The sequence below is a fragment of the Archocentrus centrarchus genome, chromosome 8 (genome assembly GCF_007364275.1).
Source record: "Archocentrus centrarchus isolate MPI-CPG fArcCen1 chromosome 8, fArcCen1, whole genome shotgun sequence".
In the NCBI taxonomy this organism is placed as follows: Eukaryota; Metazoa; Chordata; class Actinopteri; order Cichliformes; family Cichlidae; genus Archocentrus; species Archocentrus centrarchus.
Window position 1 is genome coordinate 21,889,145 of NC_044353.1, and position 23,339 is coordinate 21,912,483.

General features: G+C 37.5%; 2 protein-coding genes across 4 annotated transcripts; both read right to left on the minus strand.

Annotated features, from left to right (window-relative positions):
* Positions 1 to 3,419: 3,419 nt before the first annotated feature.
* On the minus strand, positions 3,420 to 9,547 carry LOC115784181 (immunoglobulin lambda-1 light chain-like). 2 transcript variants are annotated; one of them, XM_030735300.1, is made up of 4 exons: positions 9,460 to 9,547; positions 9,042 to 9,364; positions 4,575 to 4,608; positions 3,420 to 3,911 (listed from the first exon to the last, which is right to left on the minus strand). In XM_030735300.1, the coding sequence occupies exons 1-4, from the start codon at positions 9,497 to 9,499 to the stop codon at positions 3,589 to 3,591; spliced, it is 720 nt and encodes a 239-aa protein (XP_030591160.1). In that variant the 5' UTR covers positions 9,500 to 9,547; the 3' UTR covers positions 3,420 to 3,588. The 2 variants fall into 2 exon arrangements, with proteins under 2 accessions (XP_030591160.1, XP_030591161.1); XM_030735301.1 differs by lacking the exons at positions 9,042 to 9,364; positions 9,460 to 9,547 and adding exons at positions 5,368 to 5,690; positions 5,785 to 5,844.
* Positions 9,548 to 10,535: 988 nt separating this feature from the next.
* On the minus strand, positions 10,536 to 19,663 carry LOC115784178 (immunoglobulin lambda-1 light chain-like). Of its 2 annotated transcripts, none has more exons than XM_030735293.1 (4): positions 19,615 to 19,663; positions 19,183 to 19,505; positions 11,717 to 11,750; positions 10,536 to 11,050 (listed from the first exon to the last, which is right to left on the minus strand). In XM_030735293.1, exons 1-4 carry the CDS (start codon positions 19,661 to 19,663, stop codon positions 10,728 to 10,730), a joined length of 729 nt encoding a protein of 242 aa, XP_030591153.1. In that variant the 3' UTR covers positions 10,536 to 10,727. The 2 variants fall into 2 exon arrangements, with proteins under 2 accessions (XP_030591153.1, XP_030591154.1); XM_030735294.1 differs by lacking the exons at positions 19,183 to 19,505; positions 19,615 to 19,663 and adding exons at positions 12,498 to 12,817; positions 12,912 to 12,974.
* Positions 19,664 to 23,339: the final 3,676 nt, after the last annotated feature.

The window sequence follows — 23,339 nt, forward strand, 5'->3', positions numbered from 1 at the left end:
GAGAGGAAGGGCGTCGTTCGCTCTACTGCCTGTTAAGTCCAGGATAAACAGTGGAACTATACTTTCTTTTGAATGGTGTTTCGAGTGTTTGAAGATTTTCATTTTGAGAGTGAGCCGCTTTGACGGACATCGCCTCGTCAGATCGGTATATTGTCAAGTGGAAAAGCTCCGGTGAGTGAGTTCTTTCAGCGTAGGCTAATATGCTAGTCGCCGCCATTTTGACTATATTGTTACTTATTCTTTGGCACATATGAAAGAAATATTTGAATTCAAAAGGTTTCTGTGATGGAAAGAGGAAAAAAACCAAAACCAATCGGAGCCAGATTTATTGTATTATGTTCAGTGGTGGTTCAATTTTGTTCTGTTTGTTCTGATATTTTTTTGTGCAAGTTTAACTATTGCTGTGTCCTTGGCTACACATGCAGTGTGTGTAGTTCAGTTAATTATATGAGGTAAACTCAAATGATGCATAATGTGGACTTGATGTGGTTATTTTCTCACACTATGTGCACTTTGTGATGGGTAAGATGACACAAATCCGTACACATTGTGGTGTATTGGCTGTAAAAAAAAACAACTTTTAATGTGCAGCTACACTGACGTTGAATAACTTATGTTCATCGATTTACGAATGGAGAAAACATACTGTACAGTTTGACAGATTTAAGAATATAGATAGAAAAAAAGGAATATATTGGTTTTCTTTTAAGAAGGGATGTATCAATTACTGCTTTGTGCAGGTTGGTTTTTTCCCACCCCCCCATTTTGGGTGGATTCTGAAGATGGCGAGCCAGAGGAAGAATCAGCGAGTGGAGAGGCGGGACGTGGGGTTGCACGCATGGAGGGTGTGACGCCAGCGGCCTGTTGTGCTGTTCGTCTGAGGAAAGGGGACGCCCATCGCAATATTCCAGATAAGACAAAAAAAAAAAGGAAATCAAACTACCCGGGTAGAGAGAGAGAGAGACCTGTGAACATTTTACACAGAGAGACCTGTGAACATTTTACACAGAGACATTTGACATTGACCCGACTTTTGACTGTTTGTTTTATTTAATTATTTTTTTTTTGGGCCCAGTTTCTTTTCAAGAAGTTTACCAATTGGTAGTATTTTTTTTATACAGTGAGAAATTCAGTCGTTACTGAAGCCTTGTTTTTTTCAACTTGTTACAGTGCTAATAAATTTTTCTTCTATGTGTTACCTTTTCCAAATCTCTGTCCACGTTCATTTGTCCTCCGAGAGAGAACCTAATTTTTCTGATCTGGTCCAAGTTGAGGGAAGCACTCTGTCATCCCTGTCTCATAAGGGTTAAAGGTGGAAGTGTTACAATAGTTTGTGATGCTTTTGGATAACTTATCTTTAGTAGAGGGTGTTGATGCTTTAATCATTACCAGTTTTTATAATGGATTAATATGTTAGTCTGTTTGGACAAAAACAGAGCAGTACTCAGCTAACTGTCTATGATTGAACAAATTAAAGTGAATGAAATATTTCCAGGTTGGGATAAAATTTTCTTTTTTTTTTGACCCAATCGTATAAATGAGGAGACCTGAAGATGCATCCTGGTACAGAAAAGAGGAAGGAGCGGATCTAAAAATCTCACACACACACACACACACACACACACACACACGCACGCACACACACACACACACACACACACACACACACACACACACACACACACACAGTAGAAATGCATGAACCTTTGAAAAGATGACAACCAACAACACAAATAGAGTTGTTATCAAAAGAAACAGAAAGATTGATGCCATGTTGTGTTATATTTCACACAATACAAGAGAGAACAATACACAATACTCTATGGAGTAGTCACATTATTACATAATCGCTGAAATGTAAGAACTCCTCTGACCTTTTATAAATTGTCCCTTTTGTGTCCATGTATAAACGCAAAAGTTTCTAACACTGTCCCAGCTGATATTTCATGCTTATGTTTGTGAGCAGTTACAGAAACAAGAAAAGTGGTGCTGGCCACAACACACTCAGAAATAGAGGGACAAGAATGGACCTAAAAAGGTACAAAGGCTTTGTCGCTCCATCTGTACCCTAGTGGGGTACAGCACTGTACCTCTGAACCTCAGAATGATTTTGTACCTTATTGTCTGTACCTTTAAAAGAACATTTCTGTACCTGCAGTGACAAATGTGTGCCTTTATATACAGGTACAAAACTGTACCCATTAAAAAGGTACAAATTATTTACCTGATAAGGTACAGCTGGAGCGACAAAGCCTTTGTACCTTTTTAGGTCCATTCCTGTCCCTCTATTTCTTAGTGTGAACAAACTCCACGCCTGGCAGATATTTCAGCTGACTTGAACATTGTATATCTCACAAACATACCACTCTCCAAATGCTGAATCACTGAGATAAAACAAAGGTCTTATTGTCCAGATCTGCAAATTTCCTTTGGTCTTTTGCTGAAGTAAGCAGTGAAGAGGTTTTTGTCACAAAGTGAATCCCTGTGATGTGGGCTCCTGTTTTACATTAACAGATTTCTGAGTCTCCAGTCTACATCTTCAGACTCAAACAGTGATCTCATTTTGATTGGTGAGTAGATGTAACCTTTTTGAGAAGAAACCAGAGCCATCTGTTGGAGCGTTATCACTGAGAGAGATATTAGTCTGACTTTAATCCACTCATCAGCTCTTCAGGATGGATGTTTAGTTGAACTTACTCTGATTATTGAATGTAATGTAGAACCTATTTACAGAATAATATGATAATCTCGCCTAAATATTGACAGATGAAACTCAGTTGTGTATTTAAAGAGAGATAAATTTGTGCTTCCAAATTAGTCTTGTTAAAACATTTCCACCTGTGAGGAGTTTATTCTTCATTTACAGAAAGCTGACAGTTCTTCATTTACATGCACCTATAAATAATAAACACACTCATGCAGCTGCATCCTGAGAAAGAAGAGAGGCAGAAGTAGAGAGGTGATGCTTCACTGACTGAGGATGCAAATGAATGCAGGGTTAGAATCAACATGTCATTTCATTATGACTTTGACCTTCGTTTGCTCATCTAAGCTTATGAAACATTGCTCTCTAATGTGCAGCTCTTGCATATTATACTGTGACAAACAAAACATGTTCTTCAAACTATTCTAAAGAGGAAAACAACAAGAAAGAAAGAGAACATTTATATAATTAATAGTTTAAGATTTTTGTAATTATATAAAGCTATAAAAATACATGTACAAATTAAATTAAGTCCTCTGATTGCTGCACAAAGCATGACACTAATATAAGTATTAAAATGTAAATGATGGCATTTAAAACAATACATATATACGCCTAGCAAAATACACTGGAAATGGTGGAAAGTGTGAAAATGAGTGAAACATTCAAGAAACTGAAAAAAGAAGAGCATAAATATTTTAAACATGTTGCTTTTTATTGAGTTAAAAAGAGCAAAATATGAATTCCTGATACTGTCCAGTAATGACAAGAAAACAGACTCGTGGCTTAAAACTTTGTTTTATCCTGATTTCCAACATGAAAACATTCTAGCAAACATGAAAGCAGTAAAAAAGCAGATTTTAAATGCTCATTCTGGTCCTCTACTATTCAGTGGGACATCCTGACTTCTGGATGGTTTTCTCTGAAGTCTGGGAGCCCAAAGACACTTTACATGTGTAAACCTTATCCATGTTCCAGTCTGATGTCTGGATGGTCAGAGAGCTGCTGATTTGGAAAGTGTGGTCTGGTCTCTGAACAGCAGTGCTGGTAGAGATCCCACTGCTCACTGGACTCCCAGCAGCCGACCAGGTCACATCTGCAAATTGCACAGACTGACTGGACAGACAGACCAGAGTGGCTTTGTTGGACTGGAGCTCAGCACTGGACGGAGGGAAGACTGTGAGGACAGGAGCAGGGAGGCTGGAGCCTGAAAATACATAGAAGGACAATCAGGGAAATAATGGAAATGAATCAATAAAAATGAGAAAAGTGGACAAATAATACTTCCCAAAATAAGTAGAAATATTATCTACAGTGATAGAAAATGCATTTTTCAAACACGTGAATATTAACAATATTAAAATACTCCAAAATGCATTGAAATGATCTCCTACAACATCAGTCAGGTTATTGTGATCTCTGTAAAATCAGATGATGCCAGTTATTGCAAACTTCAGACACAATAGATTAGTTTTGAAATGAAACCAGACTCATGTCAAAACATGAGCTTAAACTTGATTTTTTAAGTTAGTAAAAAAAAGTAACTACTGAGAGAAGATAAAATAGGCTGTAATTTCCAGTTTTTCTTAAACATGTAAACTCAAAATAAATAATATTTTATTTAAGAATAATAATCTTTTTCAAACTGGTCCATATCTCAATCTACGTGCTGTAAATAAATACTCAGAACTTTTCAAATGTTGTAATCTGTTATAAAGCAAAGCTCAGTTTGATATCAAAGCTCTCATATCAACAGCAAAAATTGCTCTAAACCTAAATACTGTCAAACATAAGAAATCAAGTCATAAACAGTTAATCATCAGTAAATTATCATAAAATTCTCTCCTGTTTCAGTTACAAAAGTACTTACTTGTCACAGTCAGCTTGGTTCCTTGTCCAAATACCACAGTGATTCAGTTTGTACTCATGGCTGTACAAAAACCTCCTGACTCTCACTAATGAGGGCAGAGGAACTGAAACATCCTGTTGAGACCAACTTTCACTGTCAACATCTCATTCCTTTCATCAGTCTGTTTATATTTCAGAACAATGCTGTAAATGACTGGAAATGTAAAATGTTGTCCAGAATCCTTAAAAGCTGTAATGTCTCTTATTCAGCTCTTTGTCACAGTCTGAATCACTGCTCCATGGCCGCCTCTACAAAGTCATCCCTGGACAGCAGACATCTGTGTCAATACTATCACTGCATCAACATCAGCCAACAAAACAGAAAACACACAAGTGAATTATTTTTGTCCCAAAACTGTAGAAGGAATGAGAAGATGATCTTATATATTACAGCAGTGATGAAAAATTGTTGTCAGTGTGTGGTGTAACTGTCCCTTACTTTCTAACTGAGATGTAAGCAGGATAATAATAGAGAAGAGAAAGATATTTGAGCTTACAAAGACACTGGGTAGAATAAACAGCTGGGTTTGGATAATAATTTGAGTTGTTGTGGGTGAATGAGAATTGCATATTGTGGAACTTTGTTTTTAAATTTTAGTGATGAATGTTAAAATAAATCAAAATTAGCAATTCATCTAGATGGTGGCTTTACACTTTTGTTTGTTGTATGAGTTTGTTGTTTGCTTGTTAAAGAGACTCAAAAAGTGGAAGTAAAAATGAGGAGGTTTTTGTCACAGTGTAAATCACTGTGATACGTGCTGCTTAGCAGAGTCATCCCATGTGTGACAGTAATAGACTGCAGAGTCTCCCTCCTCCACATTGCTGATGATCAAACGATAATCTGATGTTGACTGATGAGTGGATGTGAATTTTGGAGAAGAGAACCCAGAACCATAGCTTGGAGAACTCCAGCTATGTTTCATGCTCAGCACAAATTGAGGAACTCCTCCTGGAATCTGTTTGTACCAACGAGCAGCATAGTTAGTAACAGTCCCCAGGTTACAGTCCATGGTGGCTGTCTCTCCTCTCCTCACTGATACAACAGGTTTCTGTGTCACCACCGTCACACCACTCACACCTGCAAACAACAAGAAGACATGGAGTCAAGAGAAACACAAGGACATGTGAATATTAAATGCAGTCTAGTCTATATTATAAATGAGACTGTTTACACGTTAGAGCAGTGATGAGAGCGCAGAGAGTCACCAGCATGATGTCAGTTTGGGCTAAGAACTGAATGTGAGAACAGCAGATGCTGGAGGAGCTGTTAAATACAACTAACAGGAGGAGGAGGTGTTGTTGTTTTTTTTTCTTCTGGCTGTTGATTGGTTACTTAGTTCATTTCCTTCTTAATGAGTCATCATTTCTGATTGGTTATATTCAGTGCCTATAGATAATGTAGATTAAACCAGGAGAACTCGTGTGTATGTGTGTGTGTTTTTGCACAGGCGTGTGTGTATACAGCTTTTGAGGGCTCATGATTTTCTGACTTATCTGACCTGGTACTTATACAACAATATTGTTGTCTAAACAACTGACTACAAACAGCTGAACTGAACTACAAAAGTTATTAAAGAGTTTCCAGAAATTCACAAAGTGTGAAAAAAACATTAAGAAGCAGCAGTGAAAGGAAACGCTGATGTTACAAATGTGTTTTTGATGAATCCAAACTGATCTAAAAGGAAGACTGTCTCTCTGGAGATAATCTGAATTTGATGGTGCACTTTATTTTGACTCTGTTTTAGATGCATATGAATGACTCTTTCTCTTAAACTGTGTATAACTGAATCTTCAGCTGATATAACAACAAATGGTCTGATTCCTGTCAGATTTACTGCAGCTGAAAATAAAAACAGTTGTCACTATTCAGGTTTTGAATGTTGTTTGTTTTAAACTTTTGTTTCTTAAAAGTGACATGATGCAAGATTTAAAGGATCATTTAAAGTATGGTTTACATATTGAGGTGTTACAAGTATAAGAGCTGTGGTTAATCCAGTGATTTCCTTATTTATTCTTTTATCAATGAATGTTGATATGAACCAAAAAAAGTTATTAAATGTTAAATAATAAATTATTTTTAGGTGGAAGGATTATGCTGATATTTCTTTAAGTCTAAATTATCTGTAAATGATAGTCTCAAAAAGCAAAATTAGTGAGGACATTTTTAATCACAGTGTAAATCACAGTGATAACTCCTCCTTAAAGGAGTCATCCAGTGTCTTACAGCAATAGACTGCAGAGTCTCCCTCAATTCAGTTCAATTCAATTTTATTTATATAACACAAAAGCACAACAAACAGTTGCCTCAAGGCATTTTGTATTGTAGGTAAAGACCCGACAATAATACCTCGTCCACATTGTTGATGATCAAATGATAATCTGATGTTAACTGTTGAGTGGATGTGAATTTTGCAGACAAGAACCCAGAACGATGGTATGGTGAACTCCAGCTATGATACATTATCAGAACATACTGAATAACATGGAGTCCAGAGAAACACACTTACTGATCAATCCAAAGTTTGATCAAATCTGTAATATAGCTGCAACTCTTTACGTGTTAGAACAGGGATGAGAGAACAGAGGAACACCAGCATATTGTCAGTGTGTGCTGAGAAGTGACCGTGCTGCTTTTGTATGATGAGGAGAGAGGATGCTGGTGGATCCATTTAATATAACACTGAAACTCAGAGTAAATGACTGGAAATAGTAAAAGACAATAAAACATTATTATACCAAGCAACAGAAAAACATCACTACATCAACCTGGTTAACTGATGCACCATTTTAAAAAGAGTTAGTCATAAAACAAGTGATTTGTAAAATACAGCTGATACAGCTTCATTGGCTCCATGTCTGACAGTAATACTGAACAGATTCTCTGTCTCTGCCCACTTAATTATGAACTTGTAATTAATGTTTGAGGATTTAGAGTTTGAGTCTGTGAGTTTGAGAAACTGTTGGAGGAGAATCCTGTTCCAAAGCTGGGTGAGCTGTCAGAATAGAGAAATCTGAGAACAACATGAGGAACCCCACTGGGAACTTGTTCATAACGTCTAACATAATTCACATCCAGAGACTCTGTGTGGACTGCACACCTCTGGGTCAACATTTTCAGAGCATCAGTGACAGGAGATTCAGTAAAATGAGTTTCATTCACAGAGCAAATAAATTATGGACAGTTTCTCATTGTACGATTCAATTAGGAAGGAAAAAAAGGAAACAAACGTTTATAGATGATGTCTTATACTGTCCATATGCTCACACATTCATATTTACATTCTCAAAATGAGGTAGAATACAATCAGGGCTTGAGGTCCCGTCACTTAGAGGCTGCTACTCTGAGTCAGCTGTACTGTGAACCAAGTGGCCCAAAATAAAATGATCATTCAGTCTCATCACCATTAACTTAAAACATGGTACTAAACAAAAGAGAAAAAAAGCCAGACTCATAGGCACGATTAACACTGGAACACATAATCCGACCAAAGCAGAGTCCCAGCCTGGAAAAAGGGAGAATAACCAGTCAGAAAATCCAGATGTGTGGGAACTAAATTGGTTAACCATTCTTGTAATATTTCTAATTCTCTCATCAATAGCATGTCCATCAGAATCATTATTCAGGATATACTTAGAGCAGGCAGTGGCAGCGATAATGCACATGCCCTCTAAAGCAGCCATGAATTGATCTAAAGCCATCCTATTCTGCAGCACCACCAACTGCAGTGCCCTTACACTGTGAGACACTCCCATCCAGAGCTCCCTGCTTTGGCATACAGAAAGAACAGACTGACCTGTGCTGTTGTCTCTTCAGCGACTCCAAGAAAAGTGGGCACCTTTATCCACTACACAATGACTGAAAACCACTGTGGGTGGAACAACAGCTTCAAACAAGTTGAACATCATTCTGGTCAACATTTATGCTGGGTGGAAAATTAAAATGAAGATTCTCTCAATCGAGATGATCTAATTTCAGTGTAGCTTTGTATTGTTGTTGAGCTGCATTCTAAGGACTATTTGCTCTAAGCTGTAAGTTAAACTTAGAGAGTAAAACTAAAAAGGATTTGTGTAATCTGTTTTTCTGCAGCTGGAATGAAACAGTTGTAACTATGTGAGACCTGAGAGTACTGTCTATAAAATTTCTATTACTTAAAAATAACTCGTAGAAACACATAATACTGTATGCTGGATAGTTCAATTTATCTGATGGGAGTGAATGACTTGCATATTTCAGTGCTTTGCTTTATATACTTTTAATGATGAAAATAAAAAAGATTAAAAAGGAGCAATTCAGTGTTTAATAACACTTTATCTGAAGGTCGTAGGTTACACTGAGTTTGCCTGATGGGTCTATCAGCATGTGAGAGAGTGACAAAAAGCAGAAGTAACAGTGAGGAGGTTTTTGTCACAGTGTAAATCACTGTGATACGTACTCATTAACAGAGCTGTCCCATGTTTTACAGTAATAGACTGCAGAGTCTCCCTCCTCCACATTGTTGATGATCAAACGATAATCGGATCTTGACTGATGAGTGGATGTGAATTTTGGAGAGGAGAACCCAGAACCATAGGTTGGAGAACTCCAGCTATGTTTCATGCTCAGCACAAACTGAGGAACTCCTCCTGGAATCTGTTTGTACCAACGAGCAGCACTGTCAGTAACAGTCCCCAGGTTACAGTCCATGGTGGCTGTCTCTCCTCTCCTCACTGATACAACAGGTTTCTGTGTCACCACCGTCACACCACTCACACCTGCAGACAACAAGAAGACATGGAGTCAAGAGAAACACAAGGACATGTGAATCCAACACCCAGCTACTGAACGTAAGTAGAAACAGGTTTCATACATGTTAGAGCAGTGATGAGAGCGCAGAGAGTCACCAGCATCTTGTTAGTGAGTGCTGACAATGAACTTGTAACTTGGAAAGAGATTGTGCTGCTTTTGTAGGATGAGGAGAGGAGGTGTGAGCCATTGAATATAACACTCAAACTCAGAGAGAGCGACAGGAGGAGGAGCTTTGGGTAAACCTGCATAGTTTGTGATGTTTTTGGATAACTTATCTTCAGTAGAGGGTAATGTTGTTTTATATTTGTAATTATTGCTGTTAGTGATGTCTCCCTCCTCTCCTCTAAATATTTAAAATTGTGGTCCTGAAGTTTATTGTTGGTTGGTTACTTTTCCATGTCCTGCAGATTTGTTATGTATGCTTTAATCTTTCCCAGTTTTTATTATGGATCAATATGTTAGTCTGTTTGGACAAAAACAGAGATAATCTCGCCTAAATATTGACAGATGAAACTCAGTTGTGTATTTAAAGAGAGATAAATTTGTGCTTCCAAATTAGTCTTGTTAAAACATTTCCACCTGTGAGGAGTTTATTCTTCATTTACAGAAAGCTGACAGTTCTTCATTTACATGCACCTATAAATAATAAACGCACTCATGCAGCTGCATCCTGAGAAAGAAGAGAGGCAGAAGTAGAGAGGTGATGCTTCACTGACTGAGGATGCAAATGAATGCAGGGTTAGAATCAACATGTCATTTCATTATGACTTTGACCTTCGTTTGCTCATCTAAGCTTATGAAACATTGCTCTCTAATGTGCAGCTCTTGCATATTATACTGTGACAAACAAAACATGTTCTTCAAACTATTCTAAAGAGGAAAACAACAAGAAAGAAAGAGAAGATTTATATAATTAATAGTTTAAGATTTTTGTAATTATATAAAGCTATAAAAATACATGTACAAATTAAATTAAGTCCTCTGATTGCTGCACAAAGCATGACACTAATATAAGTATTAAAATGTAAATGATGGCATTTCAAACAATACATATATACATCCAGCAAAATACACTGGAAATGGTGGAAAGTGTGAAAATGAGTGAAACATTCAAGAAACTGAAAAAAGAAGAGCATAAATATTTTAAACATGTTGCTTTTTATTGAGTTAAAAAGAGCAAAATATGAATTCCTGATACTGTCCAGTAATGACAAGAAAACAGACTCATGGCTTAAAGCTTTGTTTTATCCTGATTTCCAACATGAAAACATTCTAGCAAACATGAAAGCAGTAAAAAAGCAGATTTTAAATGCTCATTCTGGTCCTCTACTATTCAGTGGGACATCCTGACTTCTGGATGGTTTTCTCTGAAGTCTGGGAGCCCAAAGACACTTTACATGTGTAAACCTTATCCATGTTCCAGTCTGATGTCTGGATGGTCAGAGAGCTGCTGATTTGGAAAGTGTGGTCTGGTCTCTGAACAGCAGTGCTGGTAGAGATCCCACTGCTCACTGGACTCCCAGCAGCCGACCAGGTCACATCTGCAAAAGGTCCAGACTGACTGGACAGACAGACCAGAGTGGCTTTGATGGACTGGAGCTCAGCACTGGACGGAGGGAAGACTGTGAGGACAGGAGCAGGGAGGCTGGAGCCTGAAAATACATAGAAGGACAATCAGGGAAATAATGGAAATGAATCAATAAAAATGAGAAAAGTGGACAAATAATACTTCCCAAAATAAGTAGAAATATCGTCTACAGTGGTAGAAAATGCATTTTTCAAACATGTGAATATTAACCATATTAAAATACTCCAAAATGCATTGAAATGATCTCCTACAACATCAGTCAGGTTATTGTGATCTCTGTAAAATCAATGATGCCAGTTATTGCAAACTTCAGACACAATAGATTAGTTTTGAAATGAAATCAGATTCATGTAAAAACATGAGCTTAAACTTGATTTTTTAAGTTAGTAAAATAAAGTAACTACTGAGAGAAGATAAAATAGGCTGTAATTTATAAAGTTTTTCTTAAACATGTAACCTCCAAAATAAGTAATATTTTTATTTAAGAAGAATAATCTTTTTCAAACTGGTCCATATCTCTTTCTACGTGCTGTAAATAAATACTCAGAACTTTTCAAATGTTGTAATCTGTTAAAAAGCAAAGCTCAGTTTGATATCAAAGCTCTCATATCAACAGCAAAAATTGCTCTAAACCTAAATACTGTCAAACATAAGAAATCAAGTCATAAACAGTTAATCATCAGTAAATTATCATAAAAATCTCTCCTGTTTCAGTTAAAAAAGTACTTACTTGTCACAGTCAGCTTGGTTCCTTGTCCAAATACCACAGTGATTCAGTTTGTACTCATGGCTGTACAAAAACCTCCTGACTCTCACTAATGAGGGCAGAGGAACTGAAACATCCTGTTGAGACCAACTTTCACTGTCAACATCTCATTCCTTTCATCAGTCTGTTTATATTTCAGAACAATGCTGTAAATGACTGGAAATGTAAAATGTTGTCCAGAATCCTTAAAAGCTGTAATATCTCTTATTCAGCTCTTTGTAACAGTCTGAATCACTGCTCCATGGCCGCCTCTACAAAGTCATCCCTGGACAGCAGACATCTGTGTCAATACTATCACTGCATCAACATCAGCCAACAAAACAGAAAACACACAAGTGAATTATTTTTGTCCCAAAACTGTAGAAGGGATGAGAAGATGATCTTATATGTTACAGCAGTGATGAAAAATTGTTGTCAGTGTGTGGTGTAACTGTCCCTCACTTTCTAACTGAGATGTAAGCAGGATAATAATAGAGAAGAGAAAGATATTTGAGCTTACAAAGACACTGGGTAGAATAAACAGCTGGGTTTGGATAATAATTTAAGTTGTTGTGGGTGAATGAGAATTGCATATTGTGGAACTTTGTGTTTTTATATTTTACTGATGAATGTCAAAATAAATCAAAATTAGCAATTCATCTAGATGGTGGCTTTACACTTTTGTTTGTTGTATGCTTTTTAAAGAGACTCAAATAGTGAAGCAATAGTGAGGAGGTTTTTGTCACAGTGTAAATCACTGTGATACGTCCTGCTTAGCAGAGTTATCCCATGTGTGACAGTAATAGACTGCAGAGTCTCCCTCCTCCACATTGCTGATGATTAAACGATAATCTGATGTTGACTGATGAGTGGATGTGAATTTTGGAGAAGAGAACCCAGAGCCATAGCTTGGAGAACTCCAGCCATGATACATGCTCAGCACAAACTGAGGAACTCCTCCTGGAATCTGTTTGTACCAACAAGCAATATTAGTACTAGTCCCCAGGTTACAGTCCATGGTGGCTGTCTCTCCTCTCCTCACTGATACAACAGGTTTCTGTGTCAGCAACGTCACACCACTCACACCTGCAAACAACACAAAGACATGGAGTCAAGAGAAACACACTGACAGATGAACATTAAATGCAGTCTAGTCTATATTATAAATGAGACTGTTTACATGTTAGAGCAGTGATGAGAGCGCAGAGAGTCACCAGCATGATGTCAGTTTGGGCTAAGAACTGAATGTGAGAACAGCAGATGCTGGAGGAGCTGTTAAATACAACTAACAGGAGGAGGAGGTGTTGTTGTTTTTTTTCCTTCTGGCTGTTGATTGGTTACTTTGTTCATTTCCTTCTTAATGAGGCATCATTTCTGATTGGTTATATTCAGTGCCTATAGATAATGTAGATTAAACCAGGAGAACTCGTGTGTGTGTGTGTGTGTGTGTGTGTGTGTGTGTGTGTGTGTGTGTGTGTGTGTGTGTGTGTGTGTGTGTGTGTGTGTGTGTGTGTGTGTGCACAAATGTCAATTTTAGAGCTTTTGAGGGCTCATGACACTCTGACTTATTTGTCCGTCATCTGTGGTCATCTAAACAACTGACTACAAACAGCTGAACTGAACTACAAAAGTTATTAAAGAGTTTCCAGAAATTCACAAAGTGTGAAAAAAAACATTAAGAAGCAGCAGTGAAAGGAAACGCTGATGTTACAAATGTGTTTTTGATGAATCCAAGCTGATCTAAAAGGAAGACTGTCTCTCTGGAGATAATCTGAATTTGATGGTGCACTTTATTTTGACTCTGTTTTAGATGCATATGAATGACTCTTTCTCTTAAACTGTGTATAACTGAATCTTCAGCTGATATAACAACAAATGGTCTGATTCCTGTCAGATTTACTGCAGCTGAAAATAAAAACAGTTGTCACTATTCAGGTTTTCAATGTTGTTTGTTTTAAGATTTTGTTTCTTAAAAGTAACATTTGGCAAGATATTATTTTATAATTTTATCAATGAATGTTGATATGCACCTAAAAAGTTTTTAAATGTTAAAAAATAAATTATTTTTAGGTGGTATGGTTATGCTGATATTCTTTAGGGCTTAATTATATGTAAATGATAGAGCCTCACAAAGCAAAATTAGTGAGAAAGTTTTTATCACAGTGTAAATCACAGAGATACCTCCTCAAAGGAGTTGTCCCATGTTTTAAAGCAACAGATTTCAGAGTCTCCCTGCTCCACATTATTGATGACCAAATGATAATCTGATGTTCACTGATGAGTGGATAAGAATTTTGGAGACAAGAACCCAGAGCGATGGTATGGAGAACTCCAGCTCCATGTCAGAACATACTGAGGAACATGGATTTTATTTCAAGACCAGTCGAGACCACAGCTCTGGAAATATCACTCAATTGGTCTTGTCTCGGTCTCGCCCTCCCTCGGTCTTGCTCTCGACTCAGTCTTAGACCCTAAAAGTCTTGGTCTTGTCTCAGTCTCAGGTTAGGTGGTCTTGACTACAACACTGCACAAAGCAAATAAATTATGGACAGTTTCTCATTGTCCCATTCAATTAGGAAGGAAAAAAAGGAAACAAATGCTTATAGATGATGTCTTATGCTGTCCATATGCTCACACATCCATATTTTCATTCTCAAAATAAGATAGAATACAATCAGGGTTTGAGGTCCCATCACTTAGAGGCTGTCACTCGGAGTCAACTGTACTGTGAACCAAGTGGCCCAAAATAAAATGATCAATCAGTCTCATCACCATTAACTTAAAACATGGTACTAAACAGAAGAGAAAAAAGCCAGAATCATAGGCACGATTAACACTGGAACACATAATCCGACCAAAGCAGAGTCCCAGCTTGGAAAATAGGGAGAATAACCAGTCAGAAAATCCAGATGTGTGGGAACTAAATTGGTTAACCATTCTTGTAATATTTCTAATTCTCTCATCAATAGCATGTCCATCAGAGTCATTATTCAGGATATACTTAGAGCAGTCAGTGTCAACGATAACGCACATGCCCTCTAAAGCAGTGATGAATTGATCAAAAGCCATCCTATTGTGAAGCACCACCAACTGCAGTGCCCTTACACTGTGAGACACTCCCATCCAGAGCTCCCTGCTTTGGCATACAGAAAGAACAGACTGACCTGTGCTGTTGTCTATTCAGCGACTCCAAGAAAAGTGTGCACCTCTGTCCACTACACAATGACTGAAAACCACTGTGGGTGGAACAACAGCTTCAAACAAGTTCTCAATCTAGATGATCTAATTTCAGTGTAGCTTTGTATTGTTGTTTAGCTGCATTCTAAGGACTATTTGCTCTAAGCTGTAAGTTAAATTTAGATCACTGTGGTACGTACTCATTAACAGAGCTGTCCAATGTTTTACAGTAATAGACTGCAGAGTCTCCCTCCTCCACATTGTTGATGATCAAACGATAATCTGTTCTTGACTGACTGGTTGATGTGAATTTTGGAGACGAGAACCCAGAGCCATAGCTTGGAGACCTCCAGCTATGATGCATCCTCACCACATGCTGAGGAGCTCCTCCTGGAATCTGTTTATGCCAAGCAGCAGCATTAGTACCAGTCCCCAGGTTACAGTCCATGGTGGCTGTCTCTCCTCTCCTCACTGATACAACAGGTTTCTGTGTCAGCACCGTCACACCACTCACACCTGCAGACAACAAGAAGACATGGAGTCAAGAGAAACACACTGACATTTAAATCTAACATGAGGTATAATCTACACTGTGTCGCCTATAAAAGTGTAAGTAAGTGTTTACATGTTAGAGCAGTGATGAGAGCACAGAGAGTCACCAGCATGTTCTCCATGTCAGCAAAGAACTGATTGGAGTGAAGGTGCCAGAAGAGCAATTTAAAACCACGAGCAGGAGGAGGAGGAGCTTTGGATTTGTTTTTGTTCTTGTTTTCTTTCTGTGTTTGTTTTTTACCTTGTTTTCTTTTGTTTAGTTTTTTTCATGTCTGTGTTTATAATCATTTGTGTTAGTGATTTCTCATGTGTCATCCTATTACAACATCATCATCGTACAGCTTTTATCTTTTTATATTTACTTTTTCTTCTCGTTGTAGGCTGGTTACTGTCTTCACATCCAAAATGAGACAAAATTTCTGGTGTATTAAGCACTTTTTGAAAGAATCATAGTTGGATTTAAAAATTTCTGAACATCAAGTAGATAATTTCAGCTTTAGCTCTCAGTGTACTGATTCATTTGTGTTTAGTCAAAATGAAACACTATTCAGCTAACTGTCTATGAATGACCAAATAAAAGTAATTAAAAACATTTCCAGTCAGGCGGTGTTTCATCTCATTGTACAGAGAGCTGATTCTTCTTAGAGTTATAAATGAGATACTGAGACCTGCAGGTGCATCCTGGGAAGGAAGAGAGGGAGGAGTGGAGAGGTGATGCTTCACTAACTGAGTGTGAAGATTTAGTTTAAAGTTGACAACACATACGTTAAATCAGTGACTCTTGTTCCTTTCTGTACTGAGGCAGAATTATGAAATGATGCTCTCTAGTGTGCAAATATGGCATAGCATGCATTGTCACAATTTAATTATTTGATTAATTAATTGATAAGACAAAATATTTCAAAAGTGGTTTGGTTATAGTTAAATTCTCCTCCTCTATGTACTCATTAGTAAATATAATTGAATTTATGTTAAGGGCAACTCTGACAGTGAGTGAGACATGATTATATCGACTCACAAGAGAAATATTATACAATAGAATGCAGTTATTGTTTAACACAGTGCAACAAAGATTTTACAGATCCTCAGCAAAAGCCATAAGTCTTCTTCAAATATGTGGCAATGCAGCAGAACCACCTACAACAGCATGGTTTGGGGCATTAGACCTCCTTTATTCCTGGTGGTCTGTTGCAAAGCTCTGTTGGTGCTCTTGAATGTTACACATCTGGGATTTCCACCTCGACACACTCTTTGGACAGAGGTAGCACCATCCAGTCTGTCACACTGAAGAGACCGATGAAGAGAGGATGCTGGTCAGTCAGCTTTAAGGTCTGGCATACTGACTTGCTTCACATTATGGGTGAGACCTGTTAAGAGAGATTGGCTTCTTGTTCAGTATAGCATAGTCTCTCTTATAGACAATCCAGCAGTCTGAGATGGACAAGAATGTATACAAGCAGGGTAAAGTGCCATCCCCTTGACCTTGCTGGGGGGTCTTGTTCATGAGACCCAGCACGCCAGAAAGAACAATACGTTCTGTTTGCTGACTGTAGGAATGAATGAGTGATGGGCACACTACATCTATTTTTATGTGGGACTCTTTGCTCCACTGTTTGTCAGTCAAAAGAGGCACGATCTCACGGGTATCAAATTGGCCTTGCGTCATAAAAAAAGATTTAAAGTCCTTCTTTTATATGTTAAACAGAGCCATACACTGCTGCAATGGTTGTAATGTGTCAGTATACTAATACTGTACATGCCAGTTAGAAGAATGACCCATAATGGTTATACATCTACGCACAGATGTGGACAAAATTGTTGGTACCCTTCTGGTTAATAAAGAAAACCTCACAGTGGTCACAGAAATGAATTGAAACTGACAATTAAAAAAAAAAATACATCAAGTACTCTGTTGAACCACAATTCGAAAACAATGTCTGATTTTCATTAATTAATTTTCAGTAAATTTTTATTTCTTATTACTTTTGTCAGTTTCAAGTTATTTCAGAGAGCATTGTGGGTTTTTCTTTCTTTAACTGAAGGATACTGTCAAGGACTGGCTGTGTGGCAGGCAGGAAAGGGCCCCAATTCAGGACTCAGGAAACAGGACATACACTTAAAACTCAGCTTTATTTGCTGGCAAACCTAAGACTTAAATAAACATGGAGCAGGTCAGCAGCTAAACAAACTGGGAACTAGGACTCAAAGGGAATACATGGAACCAGAAGAACACACATACACATATTCATATTTCACAGCCACATCTGAAATAAACAATGCATTTGAAAAAGCAGTTTATGAATAAAACAAATACTCAGTTCTAATGTCCTTATCCTCACGTGTCTGTATTTTCTTTCTTAAGTCCACATATCAAACTTTTTAAAACTACCTATAAGTTAACCATACGATGAAAAAATAAATAGGATTTATGTAATCTATCAGTTTTACTGTAAGTGGAATGTAACAGTTATCTCAATACCGGCATTGAAACTACTGTCTATTCAAGCTTTGTTTAAGAATGAAAAGGAGTGGATGAATGAGGCGTGCATGAATGTTACCCTGAATCCAAAAAAGATCACATCAGTTTTAATAAGCTTGATCACTGTTGGTGGTGGAGTTAGTTGATGGCTCTGTTATCTGCATGTGGAAGAGTGTCAAAAACCGGAAGTATAGTGAAGAGGTTTTTGTCACATCAACACAGCCATCCCATGTATCACAGTAATAGACTGCTGAGTCTCTTTCCTCCACACTGTTGATGATCAAACTACAATCTGACATTAACTGATGAGTATATTTGATTTTGTTTTGAAGATGAAAGATGAAGATGAAAACCCAGCTGGGTTTTCATCTGGGCAGAGCAATAATATCGAGAACTTGAGCCATAATAAAAGCTCAGGACAAAAGAAGGAACTCATCGGGGCGCCGGGGTGGCTCAGAGGTTGAGCAGGTGACCATATACATATGCCGTGTTCGGTGTGGGTGGCACAGGCTTGAGTCCCGGCCTGTCGCTATTTCCCGCGTGTCTTCCCCATAATCACTCCTCACTGATACAGCAGGTTTCGTAAAACCACTTCCTGCATTTTTTTGACCTAGAGAAACTGTGTGAAAGGTTTTTATCCCAAAATGTGAATTTTTAATGACACTGGATAGAAGAAATCCCAAATAAGAGAAGATTCAGCAGAATTGCTTTCATTCAAATTCACATCACACATGTTCATATCTTACAGACGTGTTTTTGATTAATCCAAACTTTGACTTAGTTTGTTTTACCTACATATGAAGAACTTTTTTTAAGCTTTGTATTATCTTTATTGTGAAACAGTAAAAAGGATTAGTGTACTATGATTATTGTCATGTTTCATGCTGGATATAACGTCATCACTATTTAATAACTGAAACTAGTGTCTATCCAATTTCCATTACTTAAGGCTAACATGTTGAAACATACAGTATTGTGTTTTGGTCAGCCTTAAGTGTGTATGTTAATTTGAGTTGTTGTGACTGAATCAGATGTGCATTTTTTCTTTCTTTTTCATAATTTTCAATGATGAGTGTTAAATTAAATCAAAACAAGCAATTCAGTCTTTAATAACACACCATTTGAAGGTGGTGGGGTTACAGTGATCTTGTTTATATGGGCCTGTTATCAGCATGTGTGACAGTCTGAAAAAGCAGAAGTATCAGTGAGGAGGTTTTTGTCACAGTGTAAATCACTGTGATACTCCACTATTAGCAGAGCCGTCCCATGTCTGACAGTAATAGACTGCAGAGTCTCCCTCCTCCACATTGTTGATAATTAAACGATAATCTGTTCTTGACTGATAGGTTGATGTGAATTTTGGAGACGAGAACCCAGAGCCATATTCTGGAGAACTCCAGCTATGATACATCCTCACCACATGCTGAGGAGCTCCTCCTGGAATCTGTTTATGCCAAGCAGCAGCATAGTTTTCAACAGTCCCCAGGTTACAGTCTATGGTGACTGTCTCTCCTCTCCTCACTGATACAACAGGTTTCTGTGTCACCACCGTCACACCACTCACACCTGCAGACAACAAGAAGACATGGAGTCAAGAGAAACACACTGACATTTAAATCTAACATGAGGTATAATCTACACTGTGTCTCCTATAAAAGTGTAAGTAAGTGTTTACATGTTAGAGCAGTGATGAGAGCACAGAGAGTCACCAGCATGTTCTCCATGTCAGCAAAGAACTGATTGGAGTGAAGGTGCCAGAAGAGCAATTTAAAACCACGAGCAGGAGGAGGAGGAGCTTTGGATTTGTTTTTTGTTCTTGTTTTCTTTCTGTGTTTGTTTTTTACCTTGTTTTCTTTGGTTTTGTTGTTTTTTCTTTTGTTTATTTTTTTTTCATGTCTGTGTTTAGAATCATTTGTGTTAGTGATTTCTCATGTGTCATCCTATTAAAACATCATCATCTTACAGCTTTTATCTTTTTATATTTACTTTTTCTTCTCGTTGTAGGCTGGTTACTGTCTTCACATCCAAAATGAGACAAAATTTCTGGTGTATTAAGCACTTTTTGAAAGAATCATAGTTGGATTTAAAAATTTCTGAACATCAAGTAGATAATTTCAGCTTTATCTCTCAGTGTACTGATTCATTTGTGTTTAGTCAAAATGAAACACTATTCAGCTAACTGTCTATGAACGACCAAATAAAAGTAACTAAAACATTTCCAGTCAGGCGGTGTTTCATCTCATTGTACAGAGAGCTGATTCTTCTTAAAGTTATAAATGAGATACTGAGACCTGCAGGCGCATCCTGGGAAGGAAGAGAGGGAGGAGTGGAGAGGTGATGCTTCACTAACTGAGTGTGAAGATTTTGTTTAAAGTTGACAACACATACGTTAAATCAGTGACTCTTGTTCCTCTCTGTACTGAGGCAGAATTATGAAATGATGCTCTCTAGTGTGCAAATATGGCATAGCATGCATTGCCATGATTTAATTATTTGATTAATTAATTGATAAGACAAAACATTTTAAAAAGTTACAAGGTTACAGTTAAATTCTCCTCCTCTGTGTGCTCTTTAGTAAATATAACTGTGAATTTATGTTAAGGGCAACTCTGCCAGCGAGTGAAACATGATTATATCTAAAGTGATGAAGACACGCACAATCCAAAGTGATCAAAAAGGATGCTGGAACAAACATGTACAAAGCCAAAAGGAAGTCCGCACACCAAAATGGAGCTCCTGAATAAAAAAAGTTTAACACAAAAACCTTCAATGATGTAAAGTTTTGAGCTACAGCTGCCCTTCTTCAGACTTAACAATTTACAGGAAATACGTTATTCATATGCGCCCATTTGACAGGGTGTTTGAGGGTGTCTACGGCCCAAAAAAGGAAAAAAATAGAAACGAAAAACAGCAGCATCCAATAAAACACATGAATGCAATAAACAATCAGGTAAGGAGTCTGAGCAGTGGTATTATAAAATACTGTAAGAAATTCATATGATTATATACAAACATGGAAAAAGCAAAAGCATAAATCAAATCATGTAAGATATATAAGTATATAAAAGGAATAATACTACAGGTGAGATAGACTATAGTGACAAACCTTAACGAGTAACCTGCAAGTCTAAAAGACAATTGTATATAGGCAGAAATATAATACAAATGTAAAAACAGTGCATATAGAAATGCAATATGGAAAAATTGTAATATCAATATTAGAAAAATATAGGAAATATACAAAGAGATATAAGACATATTACAAAGAGAAAATCAAGGAATAATAATGGCAAAAAGACCCATATAAACCCAATCAACACGATTATAGAAAGGGTCTCAAATCAAAATCTTCATTCAGTCCACCATGTGCCATGTGTTTAAGGTATAAATCCAAAAGGCTTCTCTCTTCAATAGAAGAGAATTAACATCATCACCACGACATTGTGGTTTAACTTCAGTCTTGCAGTAGTGAAGGGCAGAGACATTATGTGAGGCTTGCATAAAATGAATAGCAACAGAATTTTTTGTATCGTGATTCCGAATATTTGAACGATGTTCAGACAGTCGGATTATTAATGGTCTAGTGGTTTTACCTACATAAGCCAGACTGCATGGACATTTAAGCAGATAGATAACATTACTAGTCTGGCATGTAACAACGCCTCTGATGTTGAAAACTTTACCTGACCGAGGATGGTTGAAAGTTTTGGTTTTATGAGTAAAGTTACACTTTGTGCGATGTCCACAATGGTAATTGCCAGATGGGATTGAGTTTAAGAAATGAGAGGGTTTAGAAATCAGAGGACAAGCGCTCACTAAATCATTTTTTTAAATTAGATGGTCTTTTATAGACTATGCGGAGTGTTGCGTTAAAACATTTAAGAGTTGAATCAGAACTGATGATGTGCCAGTGTTTTTAATGACAGTTTGTAAATCTTTAGAAAAAAGGAGAATATTGGACAATCAGACAAGCAGATGACTGTTCAAAGACATCTTATCATTAATTAATATATAATTTTAAATATGATCAGTGTATCCCTAATAAAAAGGATGTGTATCACAGGCCACAATGTTCTATTATCTTAGCAGAGCACTTCACTTTTTTTGCAAAAAAAAAAAGGAAAAAAAGGTGCAGGATTACTTGTAGTTCCCAAGATGCAGAGCCTTCAGCTATCAGGCTCCTCACCTGTGGAATCAGCTCCCAGTTTGGATTCAGCAGAATCCTACTTTTAAGATTAGACTCAAAACTTTTTTTTTGGATAAAGCATATAGTTAGAACTGGATTAAGTGAGCCTGAACCTGAACCTTTATGCTGCTATAGGCCCAGACTGCTGTGTGACTTCATGTGATACACTATGGTACACTGAGCATTCCTTCTCTACTCACCTCTTTTCATTTCCTATGTTTATATACCTCAGAAGCATGTCATAACATTTTGTTTGCGCTCCCCCATAGTTTGTGTTTTGTCCTGTCTCTCTCTTCCTGGGCCTGGTTTGGCTGGATGTTTCTTCCAGTTAAAGAGGGAGTTTTTCCCTCCCCACCATTGCAAAGTTTTTGTTCATAGAGGTTTTGTTGATTGTTGGAAGTCTTCTCCCAGATGCTGTAGGGTGGTTAGCTTACAGTAGAAAGTACCTTGAGCTGACTGTTGTTGTGATTTGACACTGTATAAATAAACCTGGATTGGACTGAAGATAACTGATTTGAAAGAGCATGCTGCAGCAGAGCCAGGCAGAGGAGAGTCTTCTCTCTCAAGACATGGAGAGAGGGCAGCAAGTAGGGAGCTTCTAAAGTAGAACACACTGGGCCCAGGCATAACTCATTCATCTAATCACCCTCAAATCAGCAACTGCAGGAGCAAGCAAAGCACAAAGATAATGAATAAAAAAGGAGACAACTATTGCCCAGAAGCCCAGGGGTTGCATCAAAAGTTACCTCACTATATTAGTAAAGTGCTGCTCTCTAGTGTACTTTCAGGAGAATAACAACACAATCTACTGACAATTTCCCCCCTAATATACTGCAATCCAGTAGTGCCTAAAAAACATAATTATAGCAGAATAATAATGAAAGAAGAAGAAGAAGAGGAGGAGGAAGATGAAATTTAAAGAAAGTGCCACAAATTGACCAAAATATATTGTGAAATTGCATTGTACCAATGGTCTGTTTTTATTTTGCTGCTTAAGATAATCAGGGCAGTTTACTAAAGTGTCGCTCTGCTTGAAACAACTAACAACGAGAAATAAAGCATCAATAAATCTTTTTCACATGCAGTGGCGTTTGCGCTTTGCCACCTGGTGGTGACAGAGAGAATGAGGCGCTAAGGTACATGCCGCCTTTCTTTCTGAATTATTGGTTACAAAGCCATTCCTGAGGCTTTGGGACTCCAGCGAACCACGGTGA

Excerpts from the sequence above, each read along its gene's own strand:
- LOC115784178 (XM_030735293.1), bottom strand. The coding sequence starts at position 19,663 with ATGGAGAACATGCTGGTGACTCTCTGTGCTCTCATCACTGCTCTAACA. Across the intron at positions 19,506-19,614 it reads TCTCATCACTGCTCTAACAT|GTGTGAGTGGTGTGACGGTG; the intron begins GTAAACACTTAC and ends TGTTGTCTGCAG. Across the intron at positions 11,751-19,182 it reads ACGGCTCTGCTAATAGTGGA|GTATTTGGACAAGGAACCAA; the intron begins GTATCACAGTGA and ends TGAATCACTGTG.
- LOC115784181 (XM_030735300.1), bottom strand. The coding sequence starts at position 9,499 with ATGCTGGTGACTCTCTGCGCTCTCATCACTGCTCTAACAT. Across the intron at positions 9,365-9,459 it reads TCTCATCACTGCTCTAACAT|GTGTGAGTGGTGTGACGGTG; the intron begins GTATGAAACCTG and ends TGTTGTCTGCAG. Across the intron at positions 4,609-9,041 it reads ACAGCTCTGTTAATGAGTAC|GTATTTGGACAAGGAACCAA; the intron begins GTATCACAGTGA and ends TGAATCACTGTG.